Source organism: Aulonocara sp. 'chitande type north' Nkhata Bay, linkage group LG19 (assembly GCF_057382095.1).
Source record: "Aulonocara sp. 'chitande type north' Nkhata Bay isolate Kocher_YH1m ecotype deep benthic linkage group LG19, A_spYH_male_GT1.1, whole genome shotgun sequence".
Lineage (NCBI taxonomy): Eukaryota > Metazoa > Chordata > Actinopteri > Cichliformes > Cichlidae > Aulonocara > Aulonocara sp. 'chitande type north' Nkhata Bay.
Genome location: NC_141362.1, coordinates 8,155,055 through 8,180,458, shown reverse-complemented (window position 1 = coordinate 8,180,458; position 25,404 = coordinate 8,155,055). Strand labels below are relative to the sequence as shown.

The following is a 25,404-nucleotide window of genomic DNA, read 5'->3' as shown; positions in this document are numbered from 1 at the left end:
TAGAAAGTTGATTATCTTCATTCATCCAAGTGACTTTCTCAGTCCTGGATGAGGGATGAGACATTTTTCCCACAGAAAAAAATGCTACCTCCAGATGAACACATTCAACCTTCTGGGATTTCTTTAACTGGGTGATTGAGGAAAGTGTTTTCACTGGTCAAATCCAAGGGCTCTTTTCCATTAGACTTCTATAGGACCATATGTTTTTGCAGCCACAGGTATCGCCCCCTGGTGGCTATTTAAAACAAATAGTTTTAGCTCTTTTCCTCATAAAGACAACATTTATCTACTTTCATTGTATCCTTAATGACGAGGTCTGATACCTCAGTACATATCAATAAAGACGTGGTTTGACGAACATTACAATAGTTTGCGGGTTTCTCCGAGGGTAGCTGAATAGGTAGAGACCAACCTCACTACCGTCTATTGCTCACCCAGTCATCTTGTTCTATAAGCAGGCATGAAATATGATAGGAACCACTCGGCTCCGACAAGAGCATCAAGGGTTACTTCTAGTAGGCTTTAAAGGGGTAAAGAGATAAAACACTTCCACACTGGCTTCACTCTTTAGAGCTAAAAAGTTGCATCATTCTCTTATACTGTCTATGGTTTAGTGTTAGCATGGTGTATGTTACGATCACGCTTGTTTCTTTAACTCTCCATGATCACATGTACTGCATTAATGGAGCCAAATTCCCAGAGACTGTGCTTTTCTGGACAGAAAGGAGCTAAAAGCAGAGCCTTACAGACAGACGGTGCTGCAATAATGGACAGAATGGGGTAAAACATGTAAACCTAATCTAGCAGACCCCCCAAAATAAAATGATAATATGGGCACTTTAAGACTCAACTTTGATTGTCATGATAAAAACAGAAGTTTATATCCTCAGAAAAGAAAAGAAACAAACAAACCTGCAACTGTTTTCAATTTTAAACACATCTGAATCCCAAATAATCAATTAGGAAGACTTTTAAAAAAGCAGAATGCGGACTATTTTACTTAATGAGAAAACGCCCGACATCCTGCTGTATCAGATTAGTCACACTGTGTGCAGTGTCTGTTATCTTGGCAACTTAGAATCACAGTTTAACAGCCCTATATAGACCAGCGCGGCTTACATATTGTTGAAATCAAAGTATTTGTTGAATAGTTTGGCATCTGAAAAGGCAAAATGCAGGGAATGCATTTATTTTTGTAAACGTTATGAGCTGTCAGGTGAACACATTCAAGCTCGCTGCCTATGCTTGCTTTTAAATGAAATGCACTGATAAAAACAATCAAATTGGATCAACCACGCTCAGTCTCTCTTCACACCCAAGCAGTTTGCCTCTGAAATGAATGAGCGCTGCAGCCGCCCCACTTTGCTTCTTTTCAAACCCACGCTTACGGGAGGGGAGCTTCATTTATTTGGTGCACCACTTTCCTTCTTCCCGGCTCTGGCTTCTGTCTTCTTGCCCTGTGCAGATGTTGTCGCTGCTGCTTTCTGGGCTTTGTCTTTGGGTGTGGTCTGTGCAGCGGCAGAGGCTGAGGCAGACTCAGCTGAAGTGCTGGAGGATTTGGAGGCCTGCGCGGGCTTTGAGGTAGTGTTGGAAGGATGTCTCCGACGCCTCCCTTCATCCCCAGCCGAGGACGAGGTACGCCTCCTCCTGCTGCCATCGTCTCCTATCGGGGGCTGCAGAGAGTCATCACAGGAAAACAAAGCGTAACTACGCGTGGGACAATAGATCACTCACGAGAATTGTTCATTTTTGCTGAGACCAGATGATACAGTTCTATGACTGCAGGCGCAGACTGAGCAGCTCCGAGTCTGTTAGTGTTTCAGTATGAAATAATGATGTTAGAATAATTTTATATGAGGATATGCTAGCTTCTCTTTTCGTTAATAATTCATTTAGCCCAATAAAACTTGCAGGTAAAGAGCACTCTAGTGTGGAGATAACATGAAGCATCCTTTCAAACTTGTAGCCAGCAGACACTCACCACCACCCTGAAGTCCTCCAAGTTCTTGAACTGCGAGAGGTGTTCCTGCAGCTTCGGATCAATAGGCTGGTTCTTTATCTTTGAATATTTCAAAAAGGCCCAGAACTTCTCTAGTCCATACAGCTGACCTGGAAAGGGAAATGCAAGGAAGAGCAGTTTCATTCAGTGTTGAATTCTAGGTAAAATTCAAATGCCTAAATGTAGGGGACATTTTTCTAGTCAACTTGTATCAAAAGAAGAAAAACAAAGGAGGGCCTAGCAAAAAAAAAGTTTGGGAACCACTGGATTAACTGCTTTTCCATTCCAATTTTGTACCTCCTAATGTGCATGGTCATTGTCATAGCAATGCGTCCGAGTGTCCTGTGACATAATTAAATGCAACGTAAGTGCTACAATAAAAGTGGACGTCGAGGCAAGGATGTATCTGTATATATACTCTGTGTCTGTGGCTTTTCATCAGAATCGAGGACCACGCTGGAAAAATGGCGGTTTTGAGTTTCATGAACGAGGCGCTCTCATGATGCCACTGACCAGCCAATTGGTTACATGCAGTCCTCCTGCTTGGATCGCTTGGCTGAGCAGGTACTAATCCAAACTAGCCGATTTAAACAGCTCAGATCTACTTTGATCTGAAAGCCAGCTCTTTTAATTTAGTCTGCTAATACAGGATACTTGCATTTTCATAAAATTAATATAACAAATACTATTAGTGGTTAGGTAAGAGGGAATACACGCCACATGTACTGTAGCAGAATGTTTTATAAAGATTGGTTGAGTCTAAACAAAAACAACCACAGTTTGTTTGCTTCACTGAGTCAGTGTTGAAATGGACTGAGAGAACTACATTAACGCCCTCTTCTCTTTACACACTTCCACATTAAACTGAGAGGGTCAAGTGAACCAAAGCTAAGTCACATGTTGGCCTTCTTTAGCATTTTTATATTTAATTATATGTAAATACTGAATATATTAATAGAATGTTTAGAATTTTGGTGTTTTTATGAAGCATTTATTAACCCGCTGGGGGTTTACCGCGGGAAGAACGGCAAAAACGGCGTTTTCTACGGACAGCGCTAGCAAACGCTCTCTACTTGCGAGTGAAAAAAGAAAAAGAAAAAACACCCCTTCCCTATTGGTGTTGAAGTTTATAATGTCAGCCAATCAAAAAAATGATATAGCAACATGTGGCACTTGGTTGTTTAGGGAGAAGGGGAGAAGAGTTAGTGTGTTGTGTAGTTATTGTTTTGTATTGTGTGTCAGTTATACTGCTGAATGTCACATTTGCTCCAAAAAAGCCACTAAAGGCAAATTCTAGTGTAAGCGCTGTTCCCACATAGAAAACTGGACTGATGCACCTCCTGCTGACAGACCTGCAGGGTTTAGGCCTGTGGTGTTCTCCTCTGTCTTATGCTTAACAAAAACTATTTTTTGGACTGGCACAAATAATTTGTGTGTCTTCTTATTTGTTGTAGAACACCTGATTGTTCTGTAAATAGTTTTAAATGGTTATATAAAAAACGCCTGAGGCCTTGGCTGCATTTTTAGGTAAATAGTACCATATAACTTTGTTGTTTGCAAAACTTGTGCATAATTTTTTAGAAATGTACAATTTCTATTTGCATTTCAAGTTATGAAAATGATTCGTTAAACATGTTTGTGGGTTTTACAGTAAAAAATAACTTTTTTCTACTCGGATTTTGAATTTTTTGTCTGAATTTAGATCAATTGTGCTAATATAGTATGCCAAAATGAAAACATAACTTCCCACACTCGTACACTCGATCACTGAATATGGGATTTATTCAGAAGAATCTGCTACATTAGTGAAAGCAGCAGCTGACATTTGGGAGAGCCTGTTTACATTTCATGTTTATTACCTTTCTCAAAGTCTCTGAGGGTCTCTTCTTGAAAGTCTTTGAACAGATCTAATCTGAATCTCTTCTCCAAACCGTAGCTGTAGTATCTGAACAGACACTCCAATCCATACCTGCAGGGACACAACAAACACTTCATTTCACTCTGAGTTACATGCAAACTAATATCACCGAGCTTCAAACCTTGCTTATAGACGTTAGTGTGTGCACATAATGATGCACTGTGAGAAAATGGCTGGGTGAAAATGCAGCGCTGACAGCGAAGCAGTTGCATCTCCAACATTTCACAACAATGGATTCCATTCTCTCGTGGATTATTTACAGCTGTAATGAAGCTGTCAGAGGAACCAGACAGACAAGTATACTGGTTTCTGGTTCAGACAGGGTGAGCTCCAGCAGGAAGAGACATTGAGGCTGCTACACTCTTACACTACAGGCACTTTCACTTCAACAGGCAGGGCTGTGCTACCCACGTCTTTAAACAAGAATTTAGGTTTGACTGAGAAGCCCTTTAGAGTCACAACAGAAGCAGTGTTCACCTTTAACCTCATGCTATCGAACAATGACACTGCTTAAACCTGCAGGCGCTCCAATTCTTGAATAACATCAATAAGTCTTTCAATCTGTGGAAGTGGCTTGTTATTCCAGAGTCACTATCACCACTATGTGAGACACAAACACAAAAAACACTTCAGGGCGTTTTTTAGGGTGTGGTTGTAATTGTGGATAAGTGACACAAACAAAGCAGTCTGTGTTTGCTGTTTGCTTCATTAATGAATGACATTTACTTCTTATCCCTAGGGCACAGACGCAGAGCTCAGGATTTAAATGTCCGCCTCACCTGTAGTTGTCTTTGGCATCTTCTACAGCATACTGTTTGAACTCCTCATACATCTTCCTGTTGAAGTTGTCCCTGAGGAAGAAGGACCAGAACCTGAACAGAGTGTTCATCTCCTGAGATTGCCCGATCCCCAACCGTTTTCGCTCTGAAGGGAAAAATTCAAGAACAGGAAACAGAGAAGGTGACCATTTCATCTTGTTTTCGGTACTTCTTTCTCAAAGCTTGGAGTACGTGATGGTGTACTAGAGCTGAGGAGTACTTAGAAGCAGTATTTGTGGAGGTTTTTAGAGGTCTCTGTACCATTAAGGCACCGTCGGCGGTACTTGTGGTATCCCTGTTGAGTGAAGCCATTGTCCCTCAGCAGCTCATGGGATGGATGCCAAAATTTGGGCAATGACTGAGGGGTACAGCCGTAACTTCCTGATAGCGGGGCTCCTTCTGATGGAGAGGCATTGGAGCTGCTGTGCAAGGATGGAGGAAAAAAAAAAAGATGTTTGAGAGGCAACGGGGAAACATTTAGTTGCCAGTTTATTAGATAAACCTTACAAAAACAAATCTAGACTAACAAAACAAAAAGCAGGATTTTTGTCTCATTTCTGTTTGAAGTGATAATGAGCCAATGACAACAAAACCCCCAAAACAAAGTGTGGAATTAGGCTCGAACGTTCCCCACCAAAAGTTGATTTTAAAAAAAAACTGTGTAAATCACATTAGCACCAACTTCTTTTCATAAAAAGGATTATACGTCAAGCAGAACAACTGCTTGACATATAATGGAGAATGACTGGCAGGGCGAAATGAGGAAGCGCTCCTTGTGGGTTCTACTTTTTGCTCGTCACCTGTGAGACACCATCAATGCAGCCATAAAAAAGAAAATGTCACTGACATGGCAGCTCATCCGGCTCATGAAACACTTCTCTATTTAGTTCCCACAAAACAACAAACGTGACTTTGACCTGGAGACCCATCAGGTGGCGATTGTAAATGGTAAATTGACTGATTCTTATATAGCGCTTTTCTACTCTCCCGGAGTACTCAAAGCAACATGCCACATTCACCTATTCACACCCACTCATACAAGCACTTCTAAACACAAGTGCAAACTAAACTACATTCATACTCCGATGAACGCATCGGAGGGCAACCTGGGGTTAGTATCTTGCCCAAGGATATTTGGCATGCAGACTGGGGAAGCCAAGGATCGAACCATCGACCTTCCGATCAGTAGCTGATCTGCTCTACCACCTGAGCCACAGCCACCCCACGTTTGACTCAACTCTGACCGTAGGAGGAGCAGCGATCCTTGTATTGGGATGCTAACTGGTCCGTCGGCCAAATGTGCAAAAAACCAAATTACACTCAAATGAAAAAGTCAGACCTGATGGACGCAGAGCGCGGTCGGTGTTCGCGAGAGTCCATCACCCAGCCTATGTGAGCCTCCTGGGGAGGGTTCGAACTGTGGCTCGTCTTCTTCTTCCTGGGCGTCTGGAACAAACACCAGGACAGGACACTGGTTAAATGAGGCACAGGGCGGCTGTGCTGCCTGACATTTTTAGTTTACTTTGTATGTTTCATGGTTTTATTTTAGTTTAAGGAGTGAGGAATGATATATTTATTCAGTATTTACATATTTGATCTTTTAAACCAATGTGATACCACAAATAGAAAACCGGCAGCCACTGTTTGTATTTGTAGGAGTGGCCACACTCTTACTGTTATGCACATGTGAAAAAAAGAGTTAGGACAAACAAACAAACAAACAAACAAACAAACAAACAAAGGAAAGGAAAAGTTTCACCAGCAGGCCTGCTGACAGACATCAATCCATCTGTTGATCTGTAGTCTGGCAGATAAAGAGGAGCTTTGCTACTCCTTGTATGTAAGGACACCGAGAGCTTACCTGTCCATCGATGGTGCCGGTCTCCTTCATCACAGGGTAGAAACGTGGTGTCTTGCTGGGGTCCTGGCGTCCGGGGGTGCGAGGGGTTCTGGGGGTCCGGGGTTGGTGAGCTCTGGGCGACTGTGGGACCGTTGTGGGCACAGAACGAGCCAACTCTGCTCCACTGTCTGCTGAGAAGCCCATCATTGCCCCAAAAAGTTATTAATTTATATTTACTGTCAGGTAATTATCTGAATATCTACCATCTTTATGTCTACAATGCACAAAAAAAGCCCATAATACAAACAAAATCACATCCTACACTAGCACCGCAGTGTGAGAGGGGTGTGGTTTAAACTGCAGAAGGTAGCACACAGGATGCTCGCTCATATGAAACCTGCTTCACCACAACTCTACAAACCCCACCTGGCATGGGAAGAGATGGGACTTCCTGGTTTGGGTCAACGGGCGCTTTGGGGGTGAGAGTGTCGAACTCATCTTTACTGATGACGTTCAGCTTCTTGAAGTTCTCCACTTCCTGCTGGGGAGCAGAAATGTGACAAAAGGGGGGGGAAAAGGAAAAAAAGAAGAGTTAGATGACCACTGATCATCACCATTTGCACTCCTTTAACACGGCCTTGAGATCATCTTTTATCCAAGCAGAAAAACAACAATAAATGCTGCACTTTGAACCGAACACAGATAAAACAAATGATCCTGTTGATAAGGTAACAAAAAGAGATGAGCTGGAGGCTGATATTTTTTAAGCTCTTAAACAAAGTAATATAATTACTGATCCAACACGAAGCAATTCACTGCAGCCCTGAAAACAATCTTCTTATTTAGTTGATTTCCTAGTGACAAATCTCAATTTTAAGTCAAATTAATCAATAAAAGGATTTCTGCACTTCCCCTCAGATACTACATTTGGCCGTTACAGGCTGTTTAAACTGATAACACTTCACTATGGTGGTAAAAAACACTCACACGCCAGCAGCTGCAGCCATGCAGGCCTGTGTGACACACAGCACATGTGTCGCAGACTTTGTACTTTACACGTCAGCACCAGACAGAGGGGGAAGAAAAATATGCAGGTGGCCTTGGTGCATGTGTGCTCAGGCAAAACATTTCCCACATGCTTTATTTATTGACCAACCCTTGAGCCCATGAATGAGCTGACCCCGTTGAAAACGTCTTCACAGAGCAGCTTGAATAAAGATTCTTATAGTTGATTCTGCTTTTGTGGTTGGCTTCATTTGTCATTTTGGTCACCGTTATACCAGCAAGCTTTCATTTCTGCTCTGATTTTACAGCCCCAGTTTGTTGACAGATGCAGGATTAAATGATTCTTGCTGAGTGTAACAGATATGTTTTTGTCTTTGTGAGTTGTGGACGGCTCTGACGCTGCCAGTGATGAGGTGGCAGTGTGTGAGAGTTCTTGATGTTTAACCTGCTGCTCTAACTGTTTGGTATTAAAGGTCAACTAATGACTCCTACTTTCTCCTTTCAGTTCCCCTTTGTAGACCTTCTGACCCAACACTTCTCCACAGCCCGTGCATCAACTCCTCATCGTGCTCTTTTTGTCCTGTTACTAATACTACAGAGACTTTTCTCCACTAATAGACATGTTGACATCAGTTTTTCTTGTAAGTGATTACAGAAAAGTCAATGATAATTTAATGCTCATTTAATTCAAATTTTACATACGCATGCACGCAAATCATAGACCCACTTTCTAACATGCATCTCAAATTTATTTGGAACAGCTGACCTGATAAAATAAGCCTTTCAAACCCCCCTTACGCTCTAGGAAAGTGGCCGTGTCTCTTAATAGGCAAAACATGCTATCAAGAAATGTATCAGTTCACCAAAATAATATTAACAAGCCTACTTCTTGCAAATTACAAACTAAATTACTTTGGCCAGCATGCATTTTATATGGATTTAAGAAAACAATCGCACTTCTAAGCTATTAATTAAGATTTTTTAATGTGTTTCCACGTTAAACATCTTCAAATGATTTAAGTCTGCTTCTGTTTTTTCTTCCACTACGAGAACACCCTTCATATGCTGGTAAAAAACAAGCAGACATTTCTGTTCTGTTCTGAATCCATAAAAGTCTCTTTTCACCTACTGATCCACTTCCATGTAACTGAAGGTTACATCATCTATGCTGATGAATGGGACCAAAGTGTTTTAAACTGATGATGTGATTTATGGTGACCTGCTACTGACGTTTGGCCATCAACATTATACGATGCTGTAGTGTTGTAAAACCTGAATATACACTGGTGCTGTGCTATAGTTCTGTTCTAATGTAAGGCTTGCATAATGCTGTGTGACCTATAGTCAGAGTTTGTACATGCACTGTATCCACAGAAGAGGCAGCTTTCAAAAGGAGGTCGCTGAGCTCTGGAAGCAACTGTAGTCTGGAGGCTTGTATAGTGGACAGTAAATGGTGCATTTATTTTTGTCCCTCCTCTGCACGGTGTGAGGTTTAACAGCTCTGTCACAATGTCTTCATGTCAAAGTGGCATGAGTGCCAGTAGTGCTTACGCTTTAAAGGAAACCTACAGTTGAAAGCAACCAAGGGCTACCCCAATGCTCCGCAGCATCATTCAATCATATACCGTCTATATATCCACTCTAGTATGTGCAATTGTGTTTCCTGCTGTATAAGAAAGAAATGTAAGACAATGCAACTTCACAATGATCATCACTGAAGAGGTGGTGCAGACAGTAATGGTTATGAGATATGAGCCCTAATGCAACCATAGCAGAGTGCTTTGGTTACAATACAAACATACACAGACTCATTTTTCAGCCCAGCATTAGATTTCTGATCCATCATGTGGCAGTCTGCTGTGTCATCTAGTTAATTTGTTAGTGATTTCCATATCAGTGATCTGATAACAATACAATTTAAAACACAATTTAAAAGAACAATATGGTACATGTATATTGTGCTAAATGTCAGGTGTGGCTGTAACACTGTTATAACTGCTAGAATTAGAACACAATGCATAAAACGCAAAAGTTAAAGCAGGACTTGTGAGCTGTGGAAACACAAGAAAACTCTCCTGGATAAATTCTTCAAAATCAAATCTGGCGGAAACGGAGGATTCGCTGATAATACAAACGTTTGTGGTGACTTTCTAAGTCAGCACTTTGGACCAATAAAAACACTTATTTCTTCTTTGACAACTCCTCACCTATTTAAAAAATATAAAGGCTGGAAGTTAACAGAAGGATGCTGACACAGTTGTTTGTGCCTTTCGGGGTATTTTTGCTCCAACTACTTAACAGTTTATATCAAAGAAGTCTGGGCTCCAGGTTTGCTGAGTCTATCGCTTCTACCCACTGGCTGTGCATACGTAGTATAGCCTGATCTGTATTAACTTCTCAAAGACCCTCCTATTCCACAGAGCCGGGTGGGCGCACTTAGATAGCCTTCAATAATGCATAAATATGTCGAATTCCAAGCCATCAAACATTGTGACAGCGATGGTGACTGAATAACTGGATGGGATGGTGATGGCTTGATGCACACCAGGTTTTCTTACCCTTTAAAATTTGTAAATATTACAATTAAAGTTCTTATTTAATTAATTCTCAGTTTTGGTAACAACCTCATTACAAAGTCCAATTAGACCTTTTGGACTCGAGTGTTAAGTCAAAATAATTTCAGACTATAAAGTTTAAATGTGATCACCATATAAAGCCCACTACACCAGAGAAATTCAGAAGAATTCATCCATGCAACACCAAAACAAGCTTAGCACAAATCCTGGAATGATAATGAGACAGCTAACTTAGCATGATCCAGAGTATTGCCTAATAACTGCAAAGCAGTTTCAACGTCTAAAATCAAGTTAGAGTCAATGTTTCCATGGATGTTACGTTAGAACTGACATATGCAAACACATACGAAACTTGAGCAATATTCTGTGAATAGCAGCGAGATGCAAAGGCTGGTTTGTTCAGGCATGATTTGCTACGCTGTGTGCTGTACGTGCATGTCTGTACTGGGCGTTTCTTTTCTAGTGTCAGTGCAGTTTTTTTTTTTAACCGCTCTCTGGCAGACCTGCTCCAACACGCTACATGATGACTGTAAGACTTTTTTATTAGCTGTCAGTTCCAAGCAGAAAATGCTGCGTACTGATCTAAAAATGCAGGTCGTCTGTATGTCCAGCAGGTAAAAATAATTTTCCCTATATTTGATCCATACATCATCTTCTAGAAGATAATGACTTTATTTTGATTTTTTTTTAAAAAAGGGAGTTTGAGTATTTGGTGTGGTATTTCAGTCATCTATAAACTTTTAAAATAGATAAAATATACAGCGTTCACTGATGCTATACGAGTGTATTACAGTCTAGCCTTTAAGACTTTAAAATCCACCATTAACGTAACGCGTACAGTATGATTTTCACGTTCGTCTTACCTTGATGCACTCGATTGGCTCCTCCCCCTTCCACAGGTCCTGTTCGTAGTAGTACAGCCCGTCGTTGATGGCTTTGGCCAGGTCGGCGGTAATTTTAGCTCGGGACTCATGGTTACCTGTCCGATCCCCACCGGGATGCTTACGGATGTAGGGTGGAGTCTGGGTGACGATGAGGATCTTGTTCACATCCTGGTCATCCAGCTCATAGTCCGAGTCGTCCTCATCTAAACAGTCTGTGAACTTGTTCTTCCTGGCCGCCATCTGCTCCATTTCCTCATCGAACATGAAGTCCAGCTCCTCCTGGTCGGGCTCTGCCTGTGGAGGAGGCTGCTGGCTGGGAGGAGGCGTTTTACTATCCCCCTAGACAACACAGGGAATACACAGCCATTAACAAAGGAACAGACAAGACCTGCTGGAAACGAGGTGTAAACACATAATAAATGTGATTAAGCCATCCAATTATATTAGGCAAACAAACAGTCCAGAGTTATACTGATCCATCATTAATACAATGTTTCTTACACGCATTTCTATTATTAATGTTATATTAAATAACAGAAATACATCTGTGAATAATCCAATTCAGTTCATCAGCATCACCCACTGCACACTCCAAAAACAACCACAAGGTTCATCGCCACCGTCTCTCTAAAGCATAAAATCAGAATTATAACTTTGTGAAGGACTTAGCTGTAACACGGTATAACTAATCCCCTATCGAGTTCATTTGTGAAGTAAAGAAACAGACATGCAATATTTAAGTAAAAAAAAGAAGCACATGGAAGAAATGGCAGAGGACAAGCTTGGATGAGTGAGTGCTGGAGGAAATACTCAACTGCAGAGGAAAGGCAGTGAGGCTGGAGCGATGTGGAGAGAGAAGAGCCGGCAATGCACACTTCATCACTGACATACTGCCAGGAAAAAGATGGAGGAGATGGGCGAAAGGTGTTGACAGTAAACACAGAGGAAAGGAGAAGACAAGCATTATGACGTAGTAACAAATGAGAGACAATGGAAGGGATGAAAGATGGAAAATATGTTTGAAAACTTTTAATTGAATGAAACCTGGTGAAGGAGTGAAGCATGCGTGTGCCCTTCTAGTTCTGATTGTTATGGCCATAATTTCTACCAGTTACCATAATAACATACTCAAAATTAAAGCAACCCTAGGCATGAGGGGAGTGGCCCGTTTCACCTTTTTGCACTCACTACCTTTGCTTTTGCAGAGGGCTGCCTATGACGTTTCTCAACCTGGATCCAGGCGTCAGGGTCGGGCTTGGGGGCGAGGGCATCTTTGGAGTCATCTGTGGCCGGTAGAGATTCCTGGCTGGAGGAGCCAGGGTCAGGGGAGTCCTGAGGCTGCACGGGATCAGGAGGAGTCGCTGCCTTCACAGGTGATGAAGCTGAAAACCCCGACACGTAACACAGACACTCAGTCAACCTTGTACAGAGTAAAAAAACAAAAAGCTCAAAGCAACATAAAACTCTGCGTTTAATCTCAATACCAACAACTCAACAATACCTGATATTAGAGAAACTGAACTGTTTTTGATGACTAATGGCAGCTTTGTCAGCTTGTTTACAAAGTGTCCATCAAAACCTGTTTTTATGACTTCCAGACAGCGTCATCTTAATTATTAAATTTTAAAAAAAGAAATCATAAATATGGATGTTTAATTTAGCATGGAAAAATAAAAATAAAAATAATTAGACTGAATTAATCATTCAAGCATAAAGATGATGCTTTTTTACAGCGTCAACAAATCTCATGATTTCAAAGCCAGTCTGTCTACTGTCTCTCTATCCACTGTGATTTTGTGCTTCTGCAGCCATTGCTCCCAAATATGTAGGCTCATTTAGTAAAATGTTCCAGCAATGTCATGTTTGTGGTGCCTTCCAGCTGCGTTTAATCCACATTTGCTGCTCAACTGAATATTTGGGGCAGTAGGTTGGTGAAAACCGAGTCAAAATAAACTGTGTGTTCATAGTTCACCCAGTGTCAAAGGGGCCGCTTAGCGGTGCTCTTTAAATAGAACTTAATTTTTGTATAGCAAAGGGACACGACACCCCAAAGTGCTAACATTCTATATATATGGGGTTTTGGATACACACTATGCATCTACATCATGAGATTTGCTGAGAGGATATCATTAGGATACTGACCGGAGTTTGTGGCATTGAGGGTCTGTCGAGGAACAAACTCAGGACAGTTAATGAGCTGGGAGAAGTCGGTGCGAGGGGAACCAACGGTGGTATGGGTGGGAATCGGCCAACGCTCAGGGTCTGTTTTACAGCGGATCCTTTCATCAACCAGCTCCACCTCTGTGCTGCTCTTCAGAGCCTTCAAAATGCGAGATAGATACCAGAGCCAAGCATTAAAGTCAAGGCATGTAGTTAAGAATATAAGAACTTTTAGTTTAGCATTGATAAAAAATAAATAATTACACACACACTTATTTTTAAAACATTTCATTTGTCATGAAAAGTAGCACTCCATGACTTCTCAAAGTCCTTCACTGCTACCATCTCTACAAATGTCAAACTTAGCACGATTAGAAGTTAAAAACTAACCGACAAAACAAACACTGATGTGACAAGAAACAAGCTTTACAGCCTGAGCACACGCAGCATTTACACTGGTGATGTGATGCTACCTCAATGATGAGGCTGACGTCAGTGGTGAGGGCCTGCACTCTGTGGAAGCTGGCGATGAGGGAGATGGGGAGGAAACCCTGCGTGTCCATTTTTCTCCTCAGGAAGAAGTCTCGCTCCAGATTGTGGAGGCTAAAGTAGTACTCACTGAAAAGGAAGGACAACATAATACATTTAATCACCAGCACAAACAAAACAAAGTTGTTTAACAGTCCATAAAGGAGATCCGTAAAGGAGCAGATTACCCATTTTGAAGTATTATAGTGAAGCTGGCAAATTTGTGCCTGTGTCCCTGAGGCTCCATTGATTTCAGGAATCAGGAACTATTCCCAAATAATTTACAATACTCTGTGTTACAGAAACATTTCAGTCTAGTATTGAGGTAGAAACCTGTAAGTCACCAATACAAAGAAGTATAAAAAATATATATTAAGAAATCATATTTTCTTTTATAATCCTTACCAAAAAAAAGACATAGTCTGACTTTAGCACCATATCTAGACTGGAAGAGCTCCCTGCTGACTGCCTGTCAAGACTATTTGAAATCACCATGGCACACTTTAGTGCCCACCCTGCGGGCGGCAAGCAGCCAGAGTAACGTCGGCTGAGTGAGCAGCCTGAATAACGCTGAGTGAGATGAGAAAGGAGAAGACAAGAGTGGCCTCTCTATCCTCCCTCACCCCTTCTTCCTCCCCTTCTCACCCCAGTCACTCCTGGGTATAATTCATCTCCTGTCCCCTTCAAATCACTCAGACTATATTTAGCATTTCACCTCACCCTCCAGTCTGAACAGCAATGAGGCCCAAAAGTGTCAGGCAGACAAGCAGTGGACACTGCCCCCTGCAGGCCACCCTGAACCCAGATCACTGCCTATCATACATGTACTGAGACATCCTCACCCCTCTTCTATAGACATTTCTATCTCATCTCTTTCAGACGTTATTTTTGATCACACTGGTATGAAAAATGCACTACAGAAATAAAGACAGACCTTAATGAATTTATGGTCTTAAACTGAGTGACTTTTAAAAGGATACTCGAGGAAATGTTTTGAGGAAATAAGAGAACAACAAAAATCCGAAAACACTTCACTTACTATGTTACACAAGGGAAGGAAGAACAGAAAATTTAGCTTTAACGGTGCCTAAATGTCATTACTGACTATGAAAATGTGATTATTCATAAAAAGAGAGACAAACTGAAACGGAAAATGTATCTGTATGGAATATTTTCTTCAATCATCTGGATGCGTTTCACTGGAACAGCAGCAGACAGAAGTTTAGCATCATCTCAGCAGCAGATCATCACTTTCGTCCCATCGTCCACAGTTCATTCTCGTTAAACCTCCTGTCATATTGTTTTCTTCCGTTTAGGTGTTTGCACTGGTTTTCTTTTTGGCTTTTCCGTTTCGTTCAGCACATTCCTTTCAGTTCTGCCACAAACACTGCCTCGTATTTCTGTCCATTTTTTTTGTTGTTGTGCAATTTTCTGCGTTTTCCGTCCTGATGCTTTGGATTTCACTATGATCTATCCATGCGTGTTCCTCATGTAACCTACCCATTTTGTTTGTAGCTGTTCCAAATTTTAGAGGCGGCAAACATCTTTTGCCACACTCCATGTTGCATTCCCATCTTGAAGCAATACTATTAGTTCAACTAACATGTCTCAGGTTGGGGTGCTAAAATTGGCGAATGGATTGCGCTGCATATTTGGACCTGCTCTGGTATTTGTTTGAGAAATGCAAACTACAAAATGACCTGATTTTTACAACCTTCTACTTAATCCAGAAAAAAATATGTCATTGCTTAAAATAACCAATTTTTTTTTTAAATTTGAAGTATGCTTCATGAAGCTGGAACATCGAGCTATTAATAGTAAAAAGTAATAAGAGCCTCCATAAGATAGGACAATATTTTTTCCAGGTATTAAATTCTTACATTTGCCGTTTGATGTATTCCTTAAGAAGCTTTTCATCCACCGTGTACATCTGGAATTTGTTGCCATCATTGTAGTAGTAAACCATGTTGGTGCCAAACTCTGCAGGGGCCTGAGCAGAACCATCAGATGACTGAGAGTCTCCAAAGTTGAGCGGGTATTCATATCGTCCTAAAAACAAAAGAACAGAAGGAACAAATAATGGCATATGAAGGAGAGAGAACACTTCAAAAAGCTGGATTTTCTTGTCTTTGACAGAAATTGCATTGCTGATGATTCTGCTTCCAATTTATGTGTGGCAATGAATGAAAAACACTAGTCTGCACCTCGCCCACGACCTCTTCCGCGTCCACGTCCCTTCCCTCTTCCTCGTATTCCTCCACGAACACTCCCACCGTCGCTCCGAATGCTTGCAGCATCGTCGCCATAGTCCCGCGGCTCTCTTCGCCAACCTATGAACAGGAAAACATACACTCATGATCAAAGCCTACAACTTCTTCCATGTACCGCTGAAGGGCATTATTAAACTTTTAGATTTAAAACTACTAAGAAGTTGAGTTGAACAAGAAACTCAATGTAAGTAAACTGCTTTTTTATTTAAATAGTACTCGTCTTTAAGTAAATTTAAAGGATTGTAATCAATATTTTGTAACTGTCTAAAGCTTCAATATAAAAACAAGTTGTAAATAAACCCTAATAACAGCCAGATCATCTAAACTAGAAGGACTACTGTCAGCACAGATGATAAAAACATAAAAATGTCCACCAACATCCAGTTAGCTCAACAGCTTTATGACAAGCAGCAGCAGCCTGTTCTCGTTGCAGAGATCTGAAACCTTTTAATATTTGTTTTTATTTGCAGGAAAAATTACAAACATTTGGTTTTGTTGGCAATTTGTATGAGAATAAATGTCAAAGAAGCTTTAAATCATCCATCTGATGCAAGATATTCGCCAAATTAAAAAAAAAAAGTCATGCTTTCATTGAGCCATGCAGTAGGAAAAAAGCCATGTGGACACTAAAGACAGATGGCAGCTTGCTGAGCAAATGTTAAAAAGATACCAGAGAAATAAAAAGCAAAGCCAGCCCAGCGAAGTGAGGAAGAAAGAAAAAGACTGAAGACGTGAACAGTAAACAGTGAGCTCGAGGCCACTTACTCCTGGTGCTATCATGCGCCCTGTTATTATGGAGCGTTTGATTAGGCGACGTGAGGTCAGACGAGTCATCGATGGGCTCTGTGTCTGAGCGTGCTGGGCCCCTGCCGGGCGTCTTGGCATCATCATCCCGGGACACTTCCTCCAGCGGCAGAGAAACCCACTTACGTTTGTTACCTAACGATGATTGCACACCGAAAACAAAGCTTGTAGAGTTTTGGTCCAAAAGGGGGGGAATAAAAAAGATCAAATCCAGAAATAAAGCTGCATGGTGACTAAAACTGCAGCGTAAACCTTTCATCATAGCAATGAATGACTACTTAATCATATTCCAGGTTTGTTTAGCAAATAAAGGACTTAAAAGTCTTTATTCTCATGTACCCATAGCTTCTAGGGTTTTTGTACTAATGCTCTGTATTCAGGTTTTGTAGCCACATAACTGCAAACCATGTGACATTAACTTGTTTGCCATTTTGGATGTGAGACGCTGTAGCTTCAGTATCTAATGCCTCAGTCACACAGGCCTAGAGACTAGTCGGTGTCCAGTTGTGACGTTGTGGCTGTAATGTCAATTCTCCAAGTACGTGTGGTTGCAAAACCCCCCCCAAAAAACCAGGCAGGCATAGCCCATCCACACAGACCGTCACACTGACTGCCTGATAATGACATTTAGGTTACTGGGACTCAAGGAAACTGTAGCGGACGCGCAGACGCAGAAAGTATGATCCCCACCTGCCAATTACTTTCTAACTGTGGAACACAAAAGTGCAACACAAACCGGGAACAGAGAGCGTTTGCCTTCAGAGTTTAAGTTGCGCCTCAGTGCTTCAACCAACAGGGTTCAAAAGGCACAGCTTCTACGAGGTTTTCTGTTTCTGATTTGCGTTGCACTTTTTCAAATTTTACTACTGATGGGTTGGCGAGTTTTTACAGACCAGCATGCAAACTATGGACTACTGATCAAAGTAATCAGAGTTAGGTTTTGGGTGTTATTAGGGTGTTAACCGATTTCACCTAGTGACTGCCAGGAAACTCCAAGGACCACTCACCATTGGATCGGAGAATCCACATTATTCCCTTGTGACCGGTGGTTATCAATCATCCAATATGATGAACAACTCTTGCAGATTATGTGCATGCAAGAAAAGGTTAGGATTTTAGAGAAATTTCAACTATAGCTGTTCATGGAGTAGGTATTTGGTCTCTAGGCCTGTGTGACTGGTGCTTTAGCAAATCGATTTCACAACAATGGCAACTGCCATCAATCTCCAGCAAGCTCTAGTCAACTGGATGGGGGGAAACTGTTTCCCTTGCAACTGGTGGTTGCCACACAGTCACTGGTTTGTCTCTAGGTCAGAGATTTTGTTGCTTCATTTAGCAGCTTTTTGCATCTCTATAGAACATTTGTGTCAATTACTTCTACATAGTCTTGTAAAGTTCTTATTAACAATGTGATTCAGGCATTTTGTTTAATGTTCACTCCTACACTACACTTCAAATTTTAAATTATTAAAGTTTGGCAGCTGATTTAAACGCTATATTAGGTCAAAACATAGTTTAAAAATGTCTTTTCTTTTATTTAGAAACAAAACTTTTCGCTTCTAGTTTAGACATCGAGGAGTTAATGAAGGTGCTTATCTCTGAATGGCTTCCACAAAGATTGGTGCCTGTGATGTTTAGAATGTAGGAGTGGATCATTGGAAGAGAAACACGTAAGATAATCACAGCAGAGCATGCACCAGTCTTCACCAGCCAGCAATTACAGAGTTAATACAGTTACAGACATGCTAAAAAATACAAATCATCACAGTCGAGTGAAAAATATGCATCTCCAAATTTGGAACTCAAGAAACATCTGTATGAAAAAAAACCACATTCTGGAGATGAATAACTTCACAAGACGGTGATGAAATGTGTGTGAATCAGAATCAATCAGGATTGTAGCCGCTGTCATTAGCCTTATCCAAACCATTTAAGAGAGAGAGAAAGAGAGAGAGACAAAGCTTCATCTCATCAACGACTTGCTCTCCCATACCTCCTCTCTTCCTCAGGTTGGCACTCTTGGCGTCCTGTCCTGCTTTTGACTCTTCATCTTTGGTCAGCTCTCCCATCGGCTCCACCTGAGCCTCCTGGTTCTCTTTGCTCTCACCTCCATCATGGCTGCTCTCAGATTTTCTCTCCGGTCGCTCTCTTTTCTTCTCCTTATCTCTGCGCAAAGACGGAGGCTTCTTTCCATTGTTGTTGAGGACATTTTGTTGTTGCTAAAATTTTAAAGGGGGGAAAATACCAGCTGTTAGTCACACCTTTATAGAACAATTTCAATTTTGCGGGCTTTTACTAATATGTTTCCTGCTCTGTGGACTTGAATTCTTTGCACAAGTAAGAAAATATACAATGCATTCTTTTAGATGCAGATCAAGTTTAATCTTGGGGCTTAAAAAAACTACACTGGCAGAAACAAGCACCTCATTTCCAACACTGTGACAATGACAACATTTTTAATAACTTAAATATTCTTCGTGATGAAAAACACATCAGGTGCTTCTCCAGTTAATCAAACTTTACATTTGAAGATTTTTAAATGTTTCCTGATATTTTTAACTTTTCTGAATTCATCAGATCTTGAACTATACTGAAGATTAAGTGCTGGAGAATCAGCAGAGATTGAGGAAAAGGAAAAATCTAGAGTCCCTTTAGTTAGTTATATTTTCACCGCTGTCGCCTGTACCTTACAAAACCTGAAGTAGTTGTTAGAAGAACCTGAGGTGAGTTTAAAAATTTTCACAGTCAACTGAAGACCTGTTTCAGCTTTATCGGGTTCTGAATAATCCCCCCCATCACACATCTGACCATGTGAGATCAAAACCAGAATACCTTTTTACATTTTATAAGACAGCCCCTTTTTAAAAACCTGCACCAACCCTCTGCAAAGCTACACCCTGAACACTTCAGAATGCTTCTAGCGCTCCACCTAGTGAGCAGAAATTAGAAAAATAAATCCATCTTTGACGCAGCTAGTAGAAGCACCAGAAAACAAGCTCTCATTGCTTGTAAAAGAAGTTGCATTCACACATATCATACCTCTTTGGCCAGTTCTCCAGGCGTAGGCCAGTTAGTGATGTCACTGAAGTCACTTGACTGTGAAAGAGGAAGAAAGACTGTCAGGTTTCAAAGGATGATATAATGATCAGGAATCTTTTCATTTGCTTTTTGGGTGAGCAGGTAGCACTGAAGTGCCCAGCATAGAGAAAAAGGAGGTCAGTGCTCTGTGTGTGCGGGGAAAACTGCAAACAACCGTGATAAACACAGTGAGTCAATTTCCACTGCTGAAAATTCCATAAATTTGGGGAAACTGATATGGGATCAAGGTTAGGCAGACAAAGGGTACACACTCCAGAAGTGATGAGTATGGTGGGCAGAAAAAATAAACACAAACTCAAATGCTGATTTCTCTAACCATATCCATTCTACGATATGAAGCGCATCAAACAGAAAGTCGACTAACTTTATCCTAAAGGGATTCAGGCTTTTAAACAACCCCTGCTCTAATGCATGAGTACTGACCGAAAAAGCTTCTGTTCCAGTTCATCCCAAATTATTGTTTTTCAGACACGATACGACAAAAGGAGTAGCAATCATTAGAGGTAACAGATCATAAGCAGAGCAAAAACAAAACACAGAACTCTATTCATATGTAAAGAGTGGTGAACACAGAAACCGAGCGTGCGAGAAATACTATTTAAAGTTATGAAACTACTTGTTACATTTTTCTAAACACATATGAAGGGACCAGGCTTGGTGATTTGATGTATTTAACATCAGTTTGCTTATTATGTGCATGACTACCAGACAACGTTCAGTAACTGTGTAGTAATGATAATATGGGGTCCTGTAGAACTGTGACTATGACCCTGATGAGGAAAGGTCTGCAGGTTGCATTATAATTCCCCAGGTTACATAAAAGCCCACAATATGTGGCAAAAGCATGACTAGATAAGATAGTATGTCACACTTTAAGCACATAAACTGGGTATTAAAAACACAGTGTAAAGATCCACTGGGCGGATGCACTACTAAACGCTTCCCCTGCTTAACAATCATAATATGTATTTTTTTGGTCAATAAACATGACCATTTTATATATGATATTATCTTCATATAATCTAAATCCCTTCTAAATGTGAACTTCAAGTAACTGCAGTGGAAAAACTGGTTGGAAAAGCAAACAAAAACCACAGATCAGCAGCTTAAACCGGCTAACAGTCAGGCTATCAGCAGATGGTTATTTCCCATTCTAAATGTCAGTACCTACGAAAATCCACAGGCAACGCAATGTGAACATGTGATCATTTTATAGTGGTTTATTTGCCAGGAAGAAAAGACTACAAGCAAAAACATCACTCTTTATATTAGCCGAGACATTCAACAACACTTTGTGGTTACTTTGCTGTGGAAATAATTAGTAAGATGTGAGCAACTATGGACATTAAAGAAAAGGATAGAAACGTAAAAAAAAGGATTACCTTGCTGATTTTTCTCGTTCTGGGCTTGGTGGCGCGGACGACTTTCGGAGCATTTTGCTGATCTGCGGATACACAATCAATAACCGAGAGTGAGGTCATTATGTTTGAGAGACAGGACAGGACTAGATCCAAAGGGGTTCAGTCCTTTTCAACTCTCTGAATTTAAGAAGAGCTTTGAGGAAGTTTCCGATTGAGAAAGGTTGCTCAACACTGCAGTTAAAAAGTCAAGTTATCTACTCTTGCATGCGCTGCTCTGCTGTGTTTGAACACCATCGGATATTTCTGTCAGTACAGAAAGAATAAATGTGCTCCCCCCAACGGACTAAGTGACACGACTTGTTGAGGGTGTTTTGTGCACAGGCAGCACCAGCGGTATGTGGCTGCGTCTCTGCAGGCTGCTGTGTCCTGGGAGTGGCCCACTGCAGCCTGACAGCTCCTATCAGCTCGACAGTGGATGGTCAGATTGATAAGAGAAACAGGGACGAGGCTTCCATATGAATGGGTGTATGCCTGAATGAGCCTTCAGACATCCACCCACGAGACTGGTTGTACAGTGACGCTGTAAAACGATGCCTGTGGTCTTGCAAGAGTCGTGCGCTTAAAATATAGCTCCCTCCTGGTTGCTCTGCGCTCTGACACACATTCACAACTCAAATTTAGCTGAACGGTCTGAACTCAAGAAAGCTGTATTTCAGAGTCGACTGTCACGAGTACGATAAAATAAATGCAATCACTCAGTGACCAATCAGCAGCCTCATGAGTCAATCAAGTGAACTGTTGATACTGAAATGATCAACTGATTGTATGTTATAGATAGAAAGGTAATGCATTCAGTTGTGATATCTGATTAACAGAAGCAGAGCTAGAAAACAGATTACAGACAGACTTGTGTTTAATTTTACTCCTCATTGCCGGCCATGAACCCTACATCCTACATATCCCACAACGCCTTGATGGCTTCTTTCAACTAAACTTTTCCTACCTTCTAAACCTCCAAATATCTTAAGCTTTACTACCCCCACCCACACCCATTTTTAATACAAGCTTTCAGCATCAAAGTTGATGTGTTCAGGTTAATTTATTACTAACACTAAGAGGAATCAGTTAAACCTTATGTGTACCATCAGTGGCCTGCTACTTCAATATTGTTATTCATCGACTAAATGTCTTTTAGCTGTAGCTTTAAATGCACAAAAAGATCACTCTCTTATAAAGCTTAAACTCTTCTGTGCATTTTTAGGGTGTTATTTGATTCTGTATTTTGCCTGAGTATGGGTTTTCTTTCTTCTCATTGTTTTTGTGTGCCCTGTACTGTGTACAGTTATGTGTACTTGTTATGGTTGCCACATTACATGAGTAAATTAAATAATAAATACGAAACAGATTTTAAGAAATGATCAGCAATCAGGCAAAAGCATTCATGACACAAAAAATGACCCATTTGTGTCACTTTGAAATGAATAGGAATGAAGGAATGTTTAGATTTTTTTAATCAATTGAGAAATTAAATGTAGCTCCATTTGCAAACCTCACTTTTTTTATCTATTATTTTTTAATATCAAAAATACTTGAAGCTTATCAATGTTTTCCAGACTTGGCTCAAGTGACTTATTAAGTCAATTTCTTTTTTACTAAAACAATACCAGTGATACTGGTATCACTCATAATTGTTCGATTCTTTCAAAAATAAATACAATCATTAGATTACAACCCTGTCCCGTTTTATCTTATCACCTGTTCAGCCACTTTATTCTGATACTTTTACTAATGACAGTGAGGAGCTGGCTGGCCGGTGGGAGGAACTGCAGACAGCCAGGCCATTGGACATGCAAAACGTGCTGTACAGCAGCAGGAACAGTTAGCCAGGCTGTCTTGGCGCTTACTTACTTATTTGTTTGTTTTTACAGTGTCAAGCATGTATGTGCGACATTAAGAATGATTACGTCCCACATTCAGGTTTTCGTGTGCTTTCACTTCACAGACACCAGCTCTGACCCTCGATCAAGAGGGAGAAAGCAGCACGAGAGTTAGCTGGTGGTGGCTAAAAGAAGTAGCAGTTGTCAGCAATCAACACGTGGTGCTACGGAGCAATCCGAGCACAGAGGGGGATGGGGCAGTATGCTCCCATCAACATCTCTCGACCGCTCTGACATTTAAGTTATGCACTCCATTCAACTCTAAACGAGCCTAAATGAGATATGTCAGGGATGTGCAGCAAAGATTAATGTTGATTTCTCTGCAGTGAAGCTGCTAAAATGCTGCAAAGCAAAAAACGTGTTTAATAGCTGCGGCTGCAGAGGGAGCTGTGTGGCCAGCTGTTACCATATTGCAATGTTGAATCTGTCTTAATACATGATTTTTTTCAAATCCGTCTCACCTTTGTCTTGAGAGCTAGAGTTGGTGCTGCTGACCGGCACTCTGCCCGTGGTCCTTTTAGTCCACGGGTTGACTTTCGGCGGAGGCGCTTCAACAACTTTCTTCTTCACCGTCTCAACAGCCGAGTCAGCGTTACTACTTTGGTCGTTTTCTTTGCTTTCCTTTTCTATATCCGCTGGGCTCTTGGGAGCCCCGGAGTCGTGGCTGTCCGCTAGTTGTTTTTCTAAGACTTTCTGCCCCTGATCTTGTCCTTTGTCCAAGTGAGCACCCTGGGACGTGTTTTGGTTCTTCTCCACCACTCCGCTCGGGCTGGCCGCTGTCAAACCCGAGTCAACCTGAGCACACTCAACCTCTGTGGACATCCTGCTAGTTTCCTAACAGCGCACAGTGTTAAATCCAGTGTGAATTGTTAGTCCTTGCTCTCTTATCCCCAAGAAAAGTCGTGAAAAGCTCAAGGGGTGACCACATCCACAAGTTGAAGTAAACAACTTCTGGGCTGGACCTCGCTAGCCAGCTAGCCAAGTAGCTCTTGGAGCTAAGTCCTAGCTAGCTAGCGACCATGCAGAAGTCAGCGAGCCCGAACTAAACGTTGTTGTTTTTCACTCTAATTGACTGTTTCGTATGAACAAATAATTACCTCTGAGTTTGTAGTTTGTCACCATGTAAACCACTCACACTCTATTCTGTCTCCAACGAGTTTCTGTAACTTTTTCTTTAAAACAAAACTACTACAGCGACCTCCTCTCTGGTTCCAACTCCACGCTACCAGCCAGGAGCTCGTGGAGCTACGCTGTAAACAGTGACTCTGGTGCCCCCAGCGGCTACGTACTGGTAATGCAGCATTTTTTTTATCATTAATTTATGTCACTTTAAAAACTATATAATATGGAATAAATGTGAAATGTTGTTGGTTTGATCTATTAAATCAAACCATCAAGGGCAACTATGTCACAAAATAGCAGTGATGGATTTAGTTGGGTTTTTTTTCAGTGAAAACAATCTACACTTGACACCCTTGTTCAAATATTTATCAAAAAGAACATGAAGGTAAAATGAAAGTAGGTATTATATCTTTAGGAAAACTATAATTTCTTTCTTTTTCTCACCGGCATTCCCGTACTTTACTGTTCTGACATAAACTGTATAGCAGGTTTTGTTCAATCTCTTTATTTTGAGTGATTTGGTGTCTTTATTTTTTGCCAATCATTTTACAACAACTCATAAATTTTTAATTATTGGATCATTTCTGTAGCTCGGTTGGCATTAAACTTCCTGTCCATGTTCCAACTTGTATGAAATGTGCTTCATAAATAAAGTTTGGGTGATTGTTTTCTATTGATCAGGTAACTGTGGAGGCCATTTGATTACAGTAAACTCATTGTCATGATCAAGAAACCCCTTTGAAATCATCTGGGCTTTGTGATATGGCATATTAACATGCTGGAAGCAGGCATCAGAAGATGAGACACTGTGGTCATAAAGGGACGGAAATGCTCAGCAGCAAAACTTGGGCTGTGGCACTTAAGCAATGTCCAGTTGGTATTAAGGAGCTCAAAAATGCACACACCACCATATCACCATCAGTCAGAACCACTGCTGCAGGATGAAATGCTGTAAATGCCTAATTTCTGAGCCTACCATGTGAATATTGCAGCAGAAGTCAAAACTTGTTCTTGCGTGACAGGAGTGGTTTCCGGTGTGGTCTTCTGCTGCTGTAGGCCATCTGCTTCAAGGTTTTACATGTT

The 25,404-nt window shown here is 41.1% G+C and overlaps 1 protein-coding gene across 7 annotated transcripts in view; it reads right to left on the bottom strand.

The window, feature by feature from the left end:
• larp1b (La ribonucleoprotein 1B) overlaps positions 1-24,440 on the bottom strand; it is a 26,127-nt gene extending 1,687 nt beyond the window's left edge. The window contains exons 1-20 of one of the 7 annotated variants that reach the window (XM_086274487.1): positions 23,661-24,440; positions 21,284-21,345; positions 19,842-19,898; positions 18,796-19,021; positions 16,764-16,937; positions 15,933-16,058; positions 15,609-15,777; positions 13,674-13,818; positions 13,183-13,360; positions 12,232-12,422; positions 11,856-11,930; positions 11,020-11,379; positions 7,002-7,116; positions 6,597-6,766; positions 6,075-6,181; positions 4,997-5,157; positions 4,697-4,841; positions 3,859-3,968; positions 1,982-2,109; positions 1-1,673 (exon numbers count right to left, since the gene is read on the bottom strand). The exon at positions 1-1,673 is cut by the window's left edge and continues 1,687 nt beyond it. In XM_086274487.1, the coding sequence (XP_086130613.1) occupies positions 1,401-1,673; positions 1,982-2,109; positions 3,859-3,968; positions 4,697-4,841; positions 4,997-5,157; positions 6,075-6,181; positions 6,597-6,766; positions 7,002-7,116; positions 11,020-11,379; positions 11,856-11,930; positions 12,232-12,422; positions 13,183-13,360; positions 13,674-13,818; positions 15,609-15,777; positions 15,933-16,058; positions 16,764-16,937; positions 18,796-19,021; positions 19,842-19,898; positions 21,284-21,345; positions 23,661-24,021 (3,333 nt within the window). In that variant the 5' untranslated portion in view covers positions 24,022-24,440 and the 3' untranslated portion in view covers positions 1-1,400. The remainder of the gene's footprint in view (positions 1,674-1,981; positions 2,110-3,858; positions 3,969-4,696; positions 4,842-4,996; positions 5,158-6,074; positions 6,182-6,596; positions 6,767-7,001; positions 7,117-11,019; positions 11,380-11,855; positions 11,931-12,231; positions 12,423-13,182; positions 13,361-13,673; positions 13,819-15,608; positions 15,778-15,932; positions 16,059-16,763; positions 16,938-18,795; positions 19,022-19,841; positions 19,899-21,283; positions 21,346-23,660) is intronic. The other 6 variants (XM_086274491.1, XM_086274488.1, XM_086274489.1 and 3 more) reach the window with 6 other exon arrangements.
• Between the last annotated feature and the right edge of the window lie 964 nt (positions 24,441-25,404).